At 38.5% G+C, this 16,430-nt stretch overlaps 1 protein-coding gene across 23 annotated transcripts in view; it reads left to right on the forward strand.

Annotated features, from left to right (window-relative positions):
• NEBL (nebulette) overlaps nt 1-16,430 on the forward strand; it is a 690,461-nt gene that overhangs the window by 343,299 nt on the left and 330,732 nt on the right. The window contains exon 26 of one of the 23 annotated variants that reach the window (XM_032244124.1): nt 4,204-4,722. The exons of 21 other annotated variants lie outside the window; for them this stretch is intronic. In XM_032244124.1, the coding sequence (XP_032100015.1) occupies nt 4,204-4,298 (95 nt within the window). In that variant the 3' untranslated portion in view covers nt 4,299-4,722. Of the gene's footprint in view, nt 1-366; nt 463-4,203; nt 4,723-16,430 lie in introns of those variants that run through there. One more of the 23 variants, XM_032244126.1, reaches the window with a different exon arrangement.

Here is a 16,430-nt window from a genome sequence, read left to right on the forward strand (position 1 = left end):
GGGTCTTGAGATTTGCTACTTGAGTCTGTTTTACTCATATAACTACTTGAGTTGTATGTGATAAGTATACATACTACACAGTCATAGTGGAAACCTGAGTTCTGCATAGTTTGTATCTGATTTCCCTTAAGGAAAAAAAATCAATCTTACAGTAATATTAGGGTACCTAAGAGGTTACAATGAATATGTATATGTTTAAATATTAATATAAACTTGCAGACAGAGTTAGATCTTACCAAAAGAAATTGGGCATAATACTCGGGATATGAGAGGATTTTTTTTTTAATTTAATATGTTTGATTGTTAATAATATTCTCTCTATTTTACATACCCACTTTTCCCCCATATCTTGTTTTCTGCATCCAGGCTGATGGATTAAGGCTAGAACGTCAATGAATTTCTTTGGGATGTTAAACTAATTTTACTTATAAAGCTGTTATTAAAGGTTAAGGCTGGAATGTTTCCTGTCCTTGCAGTTGTATTTTAGTACAGCGAGGAGGGGAAAGGACTGAAGAATATGAGAACAAAAGAAATACTGCATTTCCCTTTCAACTCAAAGGCCATATTGCTGAAACCCCAAAGGCAGGAAATTTTGAGGTTGGGCAACTCGACCTTCGTGGGGAAAAAGTAATGTGGTTGAGGAGATGATGAAGCTGTGAAAGAGTTGGTTGTTTTATTGTAGGTAAAACATACAGGAGATCTCCCCTTTTTGTGTCTGTCTGAATAGCTAATGAAGGGTTCAGTAACTTCCTGATTACTTTTTTTTTTTTTAATACAGAGTTGTGCTCTGTTGCCTAGGCTGGAGTGCAGTGGCACAATCTCAGCTCACTGTAACTTCCAACTTGTGGATTAAAGCGATTCTTTGCCTCAGTCTCCTGAGTAGCTGGGTCTACAGGTGTGTGCCACCACACCTAGCTAATTTTTATCTTTTTTTTTTTTTTGTAGAGACGAGGGTCTTGCTATGTTGCTCGTGCTGGTCTGGAACTCCTGACCTCAAGTGATCCACCCACCTCGGCCCCCCAAGTGCTGGGATTACAGGCATAAGCCACCATGCCCGGCCTCTGATTACTTTTTTTTGGATGTGAGGTCACTGATTTCTCCCCTCAGTGTCCTTCCTGGTTCTTTAGATGCAGAATAATATTGATATTTAAAGAGATAAATAAAACCCAAAGCGAATACAAGAACTAATTTTGATCAGCCTTATTTACTGTTACTCAATTCAGCATTTTGAAATTGATGTCTCTCCCAAAGGGAATGTACTAGAGAGTCTTTGTTTCATGAATGACCCTTTACTTCATGTCTGTCCTCTGCATCACGTCATTCATTCATTTAGTCACCAAATGTTTACTGACTGCTGTTTGTGCACCGGCCAAGAGCTTAGATCTGGCAGTGCACACAGCAGTGGGCAAAAGAGACATTCATCCCCTGTAAGTGGCTTAGAGGCTGTTGGGGGGCCTTGACATTTAGCAGACACTTACACAAGTAATACATAATGATGAACAGAATCAAGACTGTGAGGGGGTGGGATGGGGGCTACAATACCAGGGTGGCTCCATCTGGCCTTAATGTGAGGGAAGCCTTCCTCAGGGAAGGGGTGTTTGAGTAGAGATGCAAATGCTGATGGACATTAACGAGACCATGGGGCTTTGGGAGAAAAATGTTTCTGATAGGACAGAACATACATTGGATAGGACAGAACATACATTGGATAGGACAGAACATTGAGATGTTCAAGTGGAAGCAGCACACACGCAGTTAGAGTTTAGAAGAGGAGGCCGCAGTGGAGATCAGTTTGGAAACTGTCATCCATATCTGATTTAGGTCCTGAATGAATCTGTGTGGAGACCAGGAATTCAGAGGTCCTCTGCCTGGATGCCTCTACTCCCTCCGCACCAGCAGACTACACCCATGTCACTTGTCTCTTTGTATTCTCTCCTCCAAGGCTATAAAAACCTGCTGCTGTTCATCACCTCTTTTTCTTCTCAAGCCCACGTTTCCTCTCTCTTCTAATTATTTCTAGCAAGAGGACACTGTCCTAAGCCAAACTGAATGAGAAAATGTCTCATTGCAAGAAAGTGTAGGCAAATATTCTTGCATTTATACTAGAATTTAAGAGTAACACATGGGTAAGAGGGAATAGTCATTTTTTTTTTTTTAAAGGGGGAATTTCATACTCTTTCAAAGATGGTGGGGGAGATTTTAGATAGGCAGTGATGACTCAGTGACTGAAATAATGTAAGAAAAAGTTGGCTTTTTAATTTTAATTTTTTATTTTTTTATTATACTTTAGGTTCTGGGGTACATGTGCTGATCATGCAGGACTGTTGCATAGGTACACACGTGGCAATGTGGTTTTCTGCTTCCATTCCCCGTCACCTACATCTGGCATTTCTCCCCATGTTATCCATCCCTGACCTCCCCATCCTCCCACTGTCCCTCCCTTGCCCCCCACCACCAGACCCCAGTGTGTGATGCTCCCCTCCCTGTGCCCCTGTGTTGTCATTGTTCATCACCCACCTATGAGTGAGAACATGCGGAGTTTGATTTTCTATTCTTGTGTCAGTTTTCTGAGAATGATGGTTTCCAGATTCATCCATGTCCCTACAAAGGACAGAAACTCATCATTTTCTTTGGCTGCATAGTATTCCATCGTGTATATGTACCACATTTTCCTTGTCTAGTCTATCGTTGATGGGCATTTGGGTTGGTTTCAGGTCTTTGCTATTGTAAACAGTACCGCTATGGACATAAGTGTGCATGTGTATTTATAATAGAATGATTTATAATCCTTTGGGTATATACCCAGTAATGGGATTGTTGGGTCAAATGGAATTTCTATTTCTAGGTCCTTGAGGAAGCTCCACACTGTGTTCCACAATGGTTGAACTAGTTTACACTCGCACCAACAGTGTAAAAATGTTCCTATTTCTCTGCATCTTCTTCAGCATCTGTTGTCTCCAGATTTTTTAATGATTGCCATTCTAACTGGCATAAGATGGTATCTCAATGTGGTTTTGATTTGCATTTCTCTAATAATCAGTGATGATGAGCATTTTTTCATGTGTTTGTTGGCCTCATATATGTCTTCTTTTGAAAAGTGTTTGTTCATATCCTTTTCCCACTTTTGGATGAGTTTGTTTTTTTCTTGTAAATCTGTTTTAGTTCTTAGTAGATTCTAGATATTAGCACTTTGTCAGATGGGGAAGAGCTAACAATCCTAAATATATACACACTCAATACAGGGGCACCCAGGTACATAAAACAAGTTCTTAATGACCTACAAAAAGACTTAGACTCCCACTCAACAGTAGTAGGAGACTTTAACACTCCTCTGTCAATATTAGACAGATCGACAAGACAGAAAATTAAGAAGTATATCCAGGACTTGAACTCAGATCTGGACCAAGCAGAACCTAATAGACATCTACAGAAATCTTTACCCCAAATCCACAGAATATACATTATTCTCAGCACTGCATTGCACCTACTCTAAAATTGACCACATAATTGGAGGTAAATCATTCCTCAGCAAATTCCTAAGAATGGAAATCATAACAAACAGTTTCTCAGACCACAGAGCAATCAAATTAGAACTCAGAATGAACTAACTCAGAACTGCACAGCTTCATGGAAACTGAACAACTGGCTCCTGAATGTCGACTTGATAAACAATGAAATGAAGGCAGAAATAAAGTTGTTCTTTGAAACTAACAAGAATGAAGACACAATGTACCAGAATCTCTGGGACACATTTAAAGCAGTGTCTAGAGGGAAATTTATAGCAATAAATGCCACATGAGAAATAAATCGTATTACAGCTAGAGGCCATAATGGTAGGGTTAGTCATGTGAGCCCTTGTGTGGTGATGAGGGTTAATGAAGCCAGTGATCAACTTATCAAGAGAACTAACAGGAGGATGATTTCTACAGCAACTTTGTATGGAATTGTTTGGGGTACTGTTTGACGTGTGCTAATGAGTGCATAGTTTGAATTGGGTACCCAATGCTCAGATGACACCCTCTCTAACTACCAGAGATAAAATAGCACCTCTTTCCTAACTGTCCCTTTTCTCTGCATTTTTTCCTTCATAGCACCTGATACCACTCCAGCTATTATATACTGATTTGTGTATTTGTGTGGCTCTCTCTGCAAGCCCCACAAAATCAGAGATATTGGCTGTTTTGTTGACTGTTGTATCTCTAGCTCTTAGAATACACATTCAGCAACTATTTGGAGAGGGCATAAAATGGCCAAATGAATATTTTATAAACAAGGACCACATGCATAAATATATGTAAGTATAATTATTTTTCTAAAATAAAATTCTCTTGGGGAAGGCTTTCAAGAAGATTCTTACATTTTTGATGATGTTTTGATATGTTTCCATGACATTAAAGCATAGCTGAAAAAATATTCTAAAGTGGAAACATGTCCAGTATTTTTCTTTTTTTCTGGTAGAGAAGGAAAGAAGTCTCCATGATTTCTCAGTGGCTTTGAAATTTAGAGTCCCCTTTGAAATGTGTGCTATGCTGGGCTCTGGTGAGAAGGTGCTGATTGAGACCATAAATAGAGATATTTAGGGTGATGAAAATCGTTAGTGTTTTTAACAGTAACAGTCAGTCATATGCATTTGTTTAAATTCTATCCCAGAAATTGAAAAGAATTTTATAACAATACTTGTTAGGGGTAAGATGAAGAAAGGAAATGTTTATAAATATTTAGAAATGCTATTTTTCTTTTTGATTTTGTTGGTTCTTTTAAATTTATTCTATCTACTTTTAAAAACAAAATGTAGTTAAAATTTTTTGGTTCAAGATCATCTTCCCATTACCACTGCTATAATGGGCTATTTTAAGGATTGATTTTTCTTTTTTTAATGTCTTAATTGATAAATAATAATTGTACATATGCATGAGATACTGAGGGATGTTTTGATATATATGCTGTATAGTGATCAGAACATGGTAATTAGCATATCATAATTTTGAACATTTATCATTTCTTTTTATTGGGAACATTAAACATCCTTCTTCCAGCTGTTTGAAACTATATAATAAATACATTATTGTTAACCATAGTCATCCTACAGTCCTATAGAACATTAGAATTTATTCCTCCTGTCTAGCTGTAATTCACATGATAAAATGTGTCATGTCCCAGAAAGGTGTCTTTTAATATTTGATTCCCCCTTCAGTTGGGGTGGGGTATGTGGCAACGGTCTCCTGTGATGGCTGGAAACCTGAACTGGAGGATGAGACATTGGACTTAAGTCCCAGTGATCTCACTACTCGGTCTGGGTTCTCTAAGAGATCATTTAACCTTATTAGGCTTAGATTTTGCATCTGTCGTAAGAATAGTGCAGAACAAGAAGAACATATTTTATATTTCCTAAGCTAAGTACCCAAAATAAACTTTCTTTTTCTTTCTCTTCTTTCTGTGTATAAGAATGTGTTTATGTTCTGAAAGTGGTCTGTTTTACTTTATGAATTAAGTAGTTGGGGAGTTATGAGAGTCACAGTGTTCATTGCTTCTTTTGAGTTAGAGCAAGTTCCGAATGTTAGGACAAACAGTTAAACAATCAGCTAGCTCATTTCCTTGAGGCAAAAGTACAAGGTTTTCATCATTTACATTTGGTTTTTATAAGTATTAACATATAGGCCTTCTCCTTTAAGTTTTTATCATCGTTTTAGTTATGCGTTTCTCTTGATATTTTTCCATCTTACTTTGATTGCTCAGTATTTTCATTTTCTTATGTGATTATTTTGGGTTTATTTTCCTTTTCAGTATACTTTCCAATGTATTAAGTTGCCAAAGGGTTTTCCTTTTACATCTCTACTGTGTTAGTTTGATTTAAGAACAGAAGCTTTTATTTAAACTTTACCCAATTTTGTTTTGATTCCTAAATAGTATTATTTGAAATTGTCTTTACTGCCTTTTGATATTACATTCACTTAACTTATATTTTATTTGACTCACAGCTCCTCTGGTGGAAAGGATCCTGATGGTTTCAGCTTATTTCACTGTGAGGTTTCCTTTGATCTTTGTGTTTGCCTCTAGTTCATTGCCTGCAAAGTGTACCTGCCTCCTGGTATTACTTTGTCTTTGGTTTTCCTTAACTTGGAGTTTTCTGGTATTGCAAGTATTTGTATGTGCTTGCAATCCCACCCAGTGTTTACCTGCCTTGATTTGAACTTGTATTCAGTTTTGTTTGAGGTATTTTATGTGTTTCTGTTTTCCTCTGGAAAACATAAAAGGATATGGGAGTGTGATGGGGAATGAAAAACAGATGCTCTTTTCAAAATAGACGTTCTCAGCTTTCCAACCTCATGACCTTTCCCATTTTGCTGTAAGAGAATCTGATGGGGATGCCCTAGTCCTGACTTAACTGACTGCAAGTAAGTTTCTAAATTTTGTGGCAGTTTAACCCACCCTAGCCAGGCTGTGCTTCCAGCATTTCATCCCATGTAATACGTATTTAAGAGTTGCAGGAGATGCTCCAGTATATTCTGGAACTCTCAGTTTATTGCCCATAGCATGCCAAGAGGGTAGTGCACCAGTGGCACAGCCAATTGCCCTGGTGTTTTACTGATACCTGTAACTCCATCTGCTCAGTCACCAAACATTTATCTAGTATCTCTGGTACGTGTGAGATACTGGGAACACAAAAGGAAACAGTTACTGTTTTCAGAAAACTCAGATTCTGGTGGGCGAACCAGTTGCGTAAAACCGTCGTGCTCAGGAAAGCATTGTGATGGAGTACTGTATAGGGTTAGAAATAGCTAAGTAGAGGCCAGGCAACTTATGCCTGTAATCCCAGCACTTTGTCAGGACAAGGCAAGCAGGTTACTTGAGGTCAGGAGTTCAAGACCAGCCTGGCCAAAATGGCAAAACCCTATCTCTACCAAAAATAGAAAAATTAGCTGGTTGTAGTGGCAAGCACCTGTAATCCCAGCTACTCAGGAGGTTGAGGCATGAGAATCGCTTGAACCCAGGAGGGGAAGGTTGCAGTGGGCTGAGATCACACCACTACACTCTAGCCTGGGTCACAGAGCAAGACACTGTCTCAATCAATCAATCAATAAATAAGTAAGTAAATAAGTAAAAAGCCAAGTAGAGAAATGGGGAAGGAGTATTCTAGGCAGGAAAAGGGCAGATGAGAGATAACATAGCATACTGGGAACTTGGTGCAGTTTGGCACATCTTGAGTCCTGGGATATGTGTGTCTAGGAGATGGACTGAAGAAATCTGGAACCAGAGTGCGGCGAGTGCTGAACCCCAATCTCTGCAGAGACAGGGCTCAAGGGATCATAGTCCCAGCACACTTTCCTTGGATTTTATCCTGTAGGAAACTTAAATGCTATTTAGAGGACCAGTTACCTAGACTTGTAGGTGAGTTGCGTCTCTTCCTTGGAGGTTTAATCCATTCCAGGAGCTTTTCTAAGAATACGGTCTGTTTGCATTGTTTAGATTTTTACCAAGAAATTGACTCCTCAGGCATCAAGAGACAAAGAGGCCTCCTCAGGGGTCTGTTAGAGGGGCTAATCATATAGAAACAATATTGGTCGATTTTTGTTTTCAAATGTCACAACCTCTCTTACTGTGAGCATTTGTTATTTATGCAGAGGAGAAGAAGCACTGAAATTATATAACCAGAAAAACCTATGAGAAAATACACTCCTGGGAACGGAAACTCTAGTACACGTTGGTAGAAATGTGGCTAGGTAAAGCCATTATGGAAAACAGTATGGAAGCTCCTAAAGAAATTAAAAATAGAACTACCATATAACTCAGCAGTTACTCTTCTGGGTATATACCCCAAGTAGATGACACCACAGCTTGTAAATATATCTGCACTCCCATGTTCATTGCATCTTTATCATAATATCCAAGATATGGAAACAACTGCCCATCAAAGGATGAATGGGTAAAGAAATTGTGGTCTACATACACATACAATGGAATATTATTTAGCTTTTAAAAAGAAGGAGACCCTGCCATTTGCCACAGTATGGGTGGACCTGGAGGACATTAAACTAAGTGAAATAAGCCAGACATGGAAAAATAGTACATGATCTCACTTATATGTGGAATCTGAAAAAGAAAGGTAAAATTTATACCGATAGAAGATAAAACAATGGTTACAGTGTGTGGGGGGATGGGGAGATGTAAGTCAAATGTTACAAAGTAGCAGACATGTAAGATAAACACATCTAGAGATGTAAAGTATAGCATGTGGACTGTATTTAATACAATTGTAGTGGAGATTTTTGTTAAATAAGTAGATTGTAGCTGCCCCTTTCTCTCTCGCTCTCTCTCTCTGTCTCTCTCTCTCTCTCTGTCACACACACACACACACACACAAACACACACACACACACACACCACTGTGTCAGATGGCAGGTATGTTAACTGGCTTCACTGTAATAACCATTTTACCACCTACATGTATTTCATAACATCATGTTGTAAACTTCAAATATACATGAGATTTATTAATGAAAAAGGACATACACTCTTGATTTAGAACTATGTACCTTCATTTAAAATAAACTTGTTAGTATTTCTATTTTAGCCACTGCTTCAGTCTTCCGACCACTGGTGACCCTTCAAGACCACCCCCCAGTCCAACTCCTTGATAGCCTGACTTCTGTAAAGAATGTGCAGTCAGCAAGAGGATTTCAGTTGTATTTCTCAACTGTATTCGAGTGTTATTTCCAAACTGAATTTGAGAAGTTTCTTTAAATTTGTCCCCAAAATGCCCTTGTGTTTAAATTTCTCCAAAAAAATGCTATCTTCATTTAAGTTTAGGAAGATTTGAAGAACTGATGATTGAAATACTAAATTTCTGTGAAGAACCAGGCACAGTGGCTCACACCTACAACCCCAGCACTTCGGGAGGCCAAGGTGGGCAGATCACTAGAGGCCAGGAGTTTAAGACCAGCCTGGCCAACATGGTGAGACCCCCATCTTTACTAAAAATACAAAAATTAGCTAGATGTGGGGGTACATAGCTGTGGTCCTCACTACTTAGGACACTGAGACAGGAGAATGACTTGAACCCAGGAGATAGAGGTTGCAGTAAGCCAAGATTGTGCCATTGCACTCCAGCCTGGGCGATGGCACAAGACTCTGCCTCAAAAATAAAATAAGACAAAATAAATAAATAAATTTCTGTGATGAATCTGATCATTAGAAAAATAAATTATTTCTTTATAATGCAAATTCCAATTTGTAGGCTATCACATGATTATATTATATATTAGCAAATATGCATTCATTCTATTACTTCCCTGAGAAACAGTTTACGGCTTCTGATTGAATTTGAAGCCCTTAGAGAAACTTGTATTCTTAGTCTCAATAGACAGGAATCAAAGAAATGTCATACATTTTCTTTTCTGAGTATGAAGTTGGGGAAAGGATCAAATACTAATGAATAGCACTTGTTCTAGAATGCAAATGTGTCTTTCATTGATTTGCCAAGGTTCAATCAAAGGGTTCTGTATGTGTGTGAAGGAGAAACATCTGACACTGAAAGTAGGAACAATAAAACATTAAAGATATATTTCCTGTGAGGCTGAGTTGATTTGGAGAAAGAGAAGTTTTGATTGTCAGGGAGAATATAAATGTGGCTCTAGCATATGTGTCAAATGAAAAAGTTCGTTGGGAAGAGCTTCATCAACTGTAAAGTGACATGCATGTAAAGGAGAAAATAGATATTCTTGCTTATCGAATGGTTGAACATTAGCAGATGAAATGAAAATAGTCGTTTTTGGTTTATATAGATTAAAATCGATGTCCAAGTTGGATCATAGACTGAATAAATATGCATGCTTCCCTGTCTGTCTCATGCGAAAAACCAATGTGATTGTCACAGTCTCAAATTTCCCTGCTTTTGTCCTCCTTCCCATTTCAGCCAGGTGCCCCACATAAAGCCCTAGGTGAGTAGGTCGTGGAGATTGGATCATGACTCTAGAGGAACTCTTTAAAATTTCCACGTGCTGGAAATAATACAGTGGAGAAATATTGTCTGAATTGTCTGCATTTTGCTTGCCTTTTGTCTGTGGTCCTGGCTTCTTGTTATGTACTTCATCCCTTGTGGCCAGATTTCCTACTTCTTACTGCCTGATCTTTCCCCCTAATATTTCTGATATGCCCATGCTACATTTTTTTTTTAAATTAGAAACAGGGTCTTGCTTTGTCATCCAGGCTGGAGTTCAGTGGCAAATCTTAGCTCACTGCACCTCTAACTCCTGAGCTCAAAGGATCCTCCTGCCTTAGCCTCTGGAATCACTGAGAGGACAGACATACACCACCATGCCTGGCTAGTATTTTTTTTAATTTTTGGCAGAGATGGGTCTTGCTCTGTTGTCTGGGCTGGTTTTGAACTCCTGGGCTCAAGGGATTCTCCCATCTCAGCTTGCTGAGTTGCTGGGATTACAGGGATGGAACCACCATGCCTGGCTGTATTTTTCATTCTGGTCCTTGATCTTATTCTTGTGCCATATACCTGACCCACGTGTGTTAAACTTGTCTACTGGTCTGTCAGGTTCTTACCTTGTTCATGTCTAGCTATCCTTACAGTTGTGTGCAGTCAACCTGTTGACCTCCCTACCTGGCAGGGAATCTTTATGCCTGCCTGTTTGTCCAGCCCCACATAGAGAATTAGGGCTCTCTGAGACCCAGACAATCATTCACATTCAGTTTCTCATATTTTGCTATTTTCAAATCATGTCAGGGACATGTTGAGTCAGTTTTATATATGTCTATTATATATATATGTGCCCATTCAGCAATTTAATCAGTACCAAGATATGTCTATGATACTTAGTGTGGCTTTTTGCTTAGGATGTCTAGTGTAAAACTACATATGGGAGCTCCTTATGGATTGATGATATTCCCCAAGGGTTGGCATATAGTTCAAGAAAAACCAAAGACAATGCCATTTTAAGTCTTTAAAAAATGTTACATGCATTGATCTAAATAGTATTTCTAGAATATACTCTGCAATGGAATAATGAGAATTTCTTTCATTGTAGTAAAGTAATGAATCTTCATATTAAATATTGATTTATACAACATGGGCAGTAGAGGAAAATTGGGATTTGCTGTGAGCTGAAGAGTCAGTCATGGCATAATTTGCATCTACAAGCTAGTCTTAGTGATATGGATACATGAATGGAAATGGCATCTCTGTCTACCTGCCAGTTTCATGTTCAGAATTGCTTTCATCTTATCAAAGAACTGCCCAAAGTTATGTAGCTCTTGTCAGGAAGCTACATATGTATCTGTACTATACATTCCTCTATTTTCTTTCTATCTTGTTTTGGGGGATGGCTCACCCATGTTCATGTGCACACAGACATGCCATATAGATTTTGCGCCATGAGAATATTATTAAAGACTCTATAATTTGGGCAAGATATTATTTTCTTTTCTCTCACTGACAATCCTGCTTGTATTTATGGTTTGAATTATAGTTACAACTTGGAAAGTTTATCCTAAGAGAGCTAAAATGAGAAACAAATCTGAGGGGAAAAAAATGCAAGTTGCAATTCAAATCTAAATGTAGGAGTAAATGGGCTAGATTATTCTGAAGCAAAACAGCAGAAATTCTAAATCTAAAGCTATCTAGTTGTATTTAAACCATATTATGGTTTAGCTCAGTTCTGTCAGAACATTTGCAGGCTAATTTTTTCTAGAGAAAAAGAAGTTGGCTTCAAAATCAGAATGTACTGATTTTCTTGGTTGGTGAGGCTAATCAAGTTTAACTGGCAGATAATTAAAAACACAACTAATGTTGTGTGTTTTTTCAATATTTAGGAACTGCAAATTCCTCAAAATGATATTTTAGAGAAGTTCTTTTTTTTTCTTTTTTTTTACTTTTTTTTTTTACTTTTTTGAGACAGTTTCACTCTTGTCACCCCGGGCTGGAGTGCAGTGGCATAATCTTGGCTCACTGCAACCTCTGCCTCCTGGGTGCAAGAGATTCTCCTGTTTCAGCCTCCTGAATAGCTGGAATTACAGGCGCTCACCCCCATGCCCTGCTAGTTTTTGTATTTTAGTAGAGATGGGGTTTCACCATGTTGGCCAGCCTGGTCTTGAACTCCTGATCTTGGATGATCCACCCACCTCCGCCTCCCAAAGTGCTGGGATTACAGGGATGAGCTACTGTGCCCAGCCTAGAAGTTTTTATTAGAGACAACTAAGTCAGATATATCAATGAAATGGTGAAATGTAATGTCTATGTGTAGTTTAAGAAGTATAAAGTACATACGTTTCCTTTTGCAATTAACAGGCAATAAAGAATCTTTAAATATTTTATTTAAGCAATATTATAAACCTGGTTATTTATATTTAGGGAAGGAATGGTTAAGAAAATCTCTTGGAATTGTATTTTCAACTACATCCTTCATATGTCGGTGGCAGCATTGCTTATTCTAATACTGATGGTTGGGAGGTCTTTTTCAGGCAGCGTTATGCACAATGACTTTGAAGATTGTTAGGTTCCATCGTTATGAGGCCATTGTTACTCAGTGGGAATGTGATTGAAGTCACATTAGGAGATGTGATATTGAACAGAGGCTTGAAATTTATCATACAAGATAAGGCAACTGCAAAATTGCCCTGGATAAAATAGGTTGGTATTGGCAATGGGAAAAAGAAACAAAACTTAGACACACACACACACATACACACATACGCGCGCGCGCGCACACACACACACACACACACACTGCACGTGCACATGCCCACACACACATGCACACACTCTCTCTCCCCAGAGACTTGTCAGATGCTGAAATGACTCTCACAAGAAATCTCAAAGTCATCGCTTCAGAAATCATGCTACTTTAAGTTTGCTTTTCCAAAAGTAGATGAATTGCTGTCTCTATAATTTCTTCCAGGGGTGTTTTGCCATACTTTATCAACCACATACACAAAACTTCTGGTTGGATGTTTACTGCACATATACACACAAATTAATGACCAATAGGGTAACCTCTGTGAGCCTAACAAGCCTGGCTAGCACGTATCCTGTGCATTTAAACTCATTTTTCTTTACTTTTTCTCGTTTCTACTGCCTCAAGTGGGAAGGGTTGACTGCCTCCTTTTCAAACTAAGTTTGCTTCTTCCTAGAAACTTCCCTGCTCAAGTCTACTTCTTCAGACAAAGTCTACTTCTTCCTAGAAACTTCTCTTCTCAACATACCATAGTGCTCTTGTGTGTTTCTGAATTCACAGTGGTTGTTTTGAAATTGATCGCACACAGTTTTGTTATTTCTTCTGTTATAATTTGGGTTTAGTAGAGTCAAGAGTTTGGGGTTTCAAGTTAGATTTTTGGCATTAAATTCTGGCTCCCCCTTGTTTCTTATATTTGACCAAGTTACTTAATCTGCTATCCTTCAGCCCCTTCATTGGTGAAAAGAAGATTATGATGATGATTACACCCACTAATGCATGCAACATGCTAAGTGCAGGGGTGCAGCATTGTAAGGAAGCAAACCGAATGTCCCAAATTGCCGGAGACTAAGGATGATCCTGAAAAGCAGAACCCTCAGAGCTAAACTAGTAAAATCCTGAGCTAACAGGGTTGTAACCATTTACCTTATATTATTAAATGTTTATTGTATGCAGATTCTTTATTCCTGTGAAGTAGAGTCTTATCTTACCTCTTTTCCCCATTAACTTTCACAGAGGCACATGTCTGAATGCTTAAATACTTTATGTAGATTTCATTTTCTTATAAAGATTTGTAGGTTGTAGAGTATGAATGTGCTTAATGTCAAACAACTGTACACTCAATGATTAAAATGATACATTTATTGTATGTATAGATTTACAATCTTAAAGTAATAGTAATAAATGTGTTATTACTCTAAGTAGCATATATTACTGTAGCATTGTCAGCAGTAAGCAAGATATAGGATATACTATAAGCAGGATATATTATAGGAATAGAAATAAAATTTAGCTAAAACTAGAAAATTAAAACAGATAATATGAGAATCTAGGAGGAGAAAATTGATAGAATCCTGGCATTGGCTTGAGAGATAATTTTTGATTTTGCAAAGACATTTTAGGCTGCACATTTCCTCTTTCCTCTCAGCGGATGACCACCAGGTCCTGCTCTGCTCTACCTCAAGGAAATGGGGTGCACTTCCCCTCGCTGCCTCGTGGTACTGGCTTTCCCAGGAATGTTGCATACTAACCTCAAAATTATTCTACAGTGAGCTTTCTCTTGACTTGGATTTCTTCCTGAAGTCCTGGGCTGCTTCCCAAGGTTCAAACATTTGCCTCCACAGATACTGTAAACAAGGCACTGGGGGATAAGAGGGAATTTGGGAATATAATGTTTAAAATAGAGCCACGTATCCCCCTAAATTCCGGTCAAATGGGGAAGAAGGAAGCCAATGATAGTTTAGTAAGTCTGCATTATGGCTGCTCATTTGAAAAACAAGACACCAGCCAGGCACATTGGCTCACACCTGTAATTCCAGCACTTTGGGAGGCCAAGGTGGATGGATGGCTGGAGCCCAGGAGTTTGAGACCAGTCTGGGCAATCTGGAAAAACCTGATCTCTACAAAAAATACAGAAAAATTAGCGGCGTGTGGTAGTGTGTACCTATAGTCCCAGCTGCTCTAGAGGCTGCGGTGGGAAGATGGCTTGAGTCTGGGAAGTATAGGCTGCATGAGCTGAGATGGCATCACTGCACTCCAGCCTGGGTGACAGAGCCAGATCCTGTAAAAAAAAAAAAAAAAAAGGAAGACACCAATACTCAATTTCCTTTACCGACACCCTAGATTCAGATTTATTATAATTGGTCTAGGGGACCTGAACGTAATACATTTGAAAAGATCCCAGGTGATTTTAATATGCAGCCAGGGTTGAAACCACTGCAGGTAACTGATTCTTCCTCGGTCCTCAATCCGTCATCTCCTTTCCTTCCTTTCCAGGGTTTGTTGCTCCTGCTGAAACTGATTTCAAAACAACAATAATGATTGATTGCTTTTATTTTTAAATGATTCCCAAAGCTTGAGCTGGATTATTTCGTATCATGATGATTAGGCATGTCTTTAAAACTTAGTGGTTTTAACTCAATTGTAGAGCACTTCATTTTTATATTGAAGTCTGTGTATTCTCAGCTTGTTATGCAGTAGCCTGATTCTTAGGCAGTTCCCTATTCAGAGCTTATCATTAAGAATCTGCAAACTAAAATCCGGAGGCAGTCTGGCTTGCTTGTGTATTCTGCAGGGAAGGAAAAGGGGTTGCTGTAGTGCTAAGAATTCTTTCAGATTAAAAAATATCATCTTGTTTCTGGATTAGGCATAAACTTTGTGGATTCAACTCCCACTTATGGCTTGTGGGGAAAAGCAGATGTGAATAGGACTTGAGCCTCTGACATGAAACTCTCAGTGACATGTGTAAAAGCAATTTGAGCAGAAGGGTCCACATCATGGCCCTATGTTATAACCAAGCAGCACAACCTTGCTCATGGACTAGACAGGATTTAACTAGGACCTAGTTTATTATTTAATACTTCCAAACTAGTGGCGTATTCTACTTTCTCTTTTAGCGATTCCTCACTGCTTGTCTAAATAGAGATTCTTTGTCCTAAAAAGAAAAACGAAACCTCATTAAGTTTTTTGACATGCATTAGCTAACAGTAGTCAAGTGTTAGAAAATATGACAATAATCGCATTGTAATATAGACTCTTCATTGGGAAATTTCTGAATGGTGATTTTCTCCCTTTTCCTGGATTTTTTTCAAAAAGTAAGCCCATAGGAAAAAACCCAAATTATTTTCTCTTCACATTACCTCTGTAGTCAATAAAGTACTATTTTTTTCTTTTTCTTTTCTTTATTTTTTTGCATTAGGAATTTGGCCATCGACTGTTACTCTATAGTCATTGAGGGGCCTTCAAAACCTTCACCGTATCTTGGATGTCTTGAAATCTTTACAGTGGCTTCACTACACAAAGATAATTTTTCTGCTGCCTTCCTGCTCGATCTCTAAGCCTCTGTTGTATTTTGTTCTGCGAAGTGGGAATGGTGCCTATTTTAGATAGTTGTTGCAGTAATTAAATGACAACATACAAAGCACCACCATGCACCAAGAACACTTAATTTTATTCTCTTCGTTCACTCAGTCTAGGTACATCCCCCGGAGTGAGCTTCTTTTTGAGTACTCTTCTACCTTTACTGTGGGTACATTTCTTTTCTTCGTTTAATCTTTGTGTGTTTACATATATTTCCTCTTTTTTCCAGTTTCAGATTTGGTAAGCCTCTTACAATGTTCTCAGCAGGGTGCAGTGGCTCATGCCTGTAATCCCAGTGCTTTGGGAGTCTGAGACAAGAGAATCACTTGAGGCTGGGAATTCAAGAGCAGCTTGGGCAATGTAGTAAGATCTTGTCTGTAGAAAAAAAAGTTA

Source organism: Sapajus apella, unplaced genomic scaffold (genome assembly GCF_009761245.1).
Source record: "Sapajus apella isolate SASKATOON/1434 unplaced genomic scaffold, GSC_monkey_1.0 scaffold53, whole genome shotgun sequence".
Taxonomy (NCBI): domain Eukaryota; kingdom Metazoa; phylum Chordata; class Mammalia; order Primates; family Cebidae; genus Sapajus; species Sapajus apella.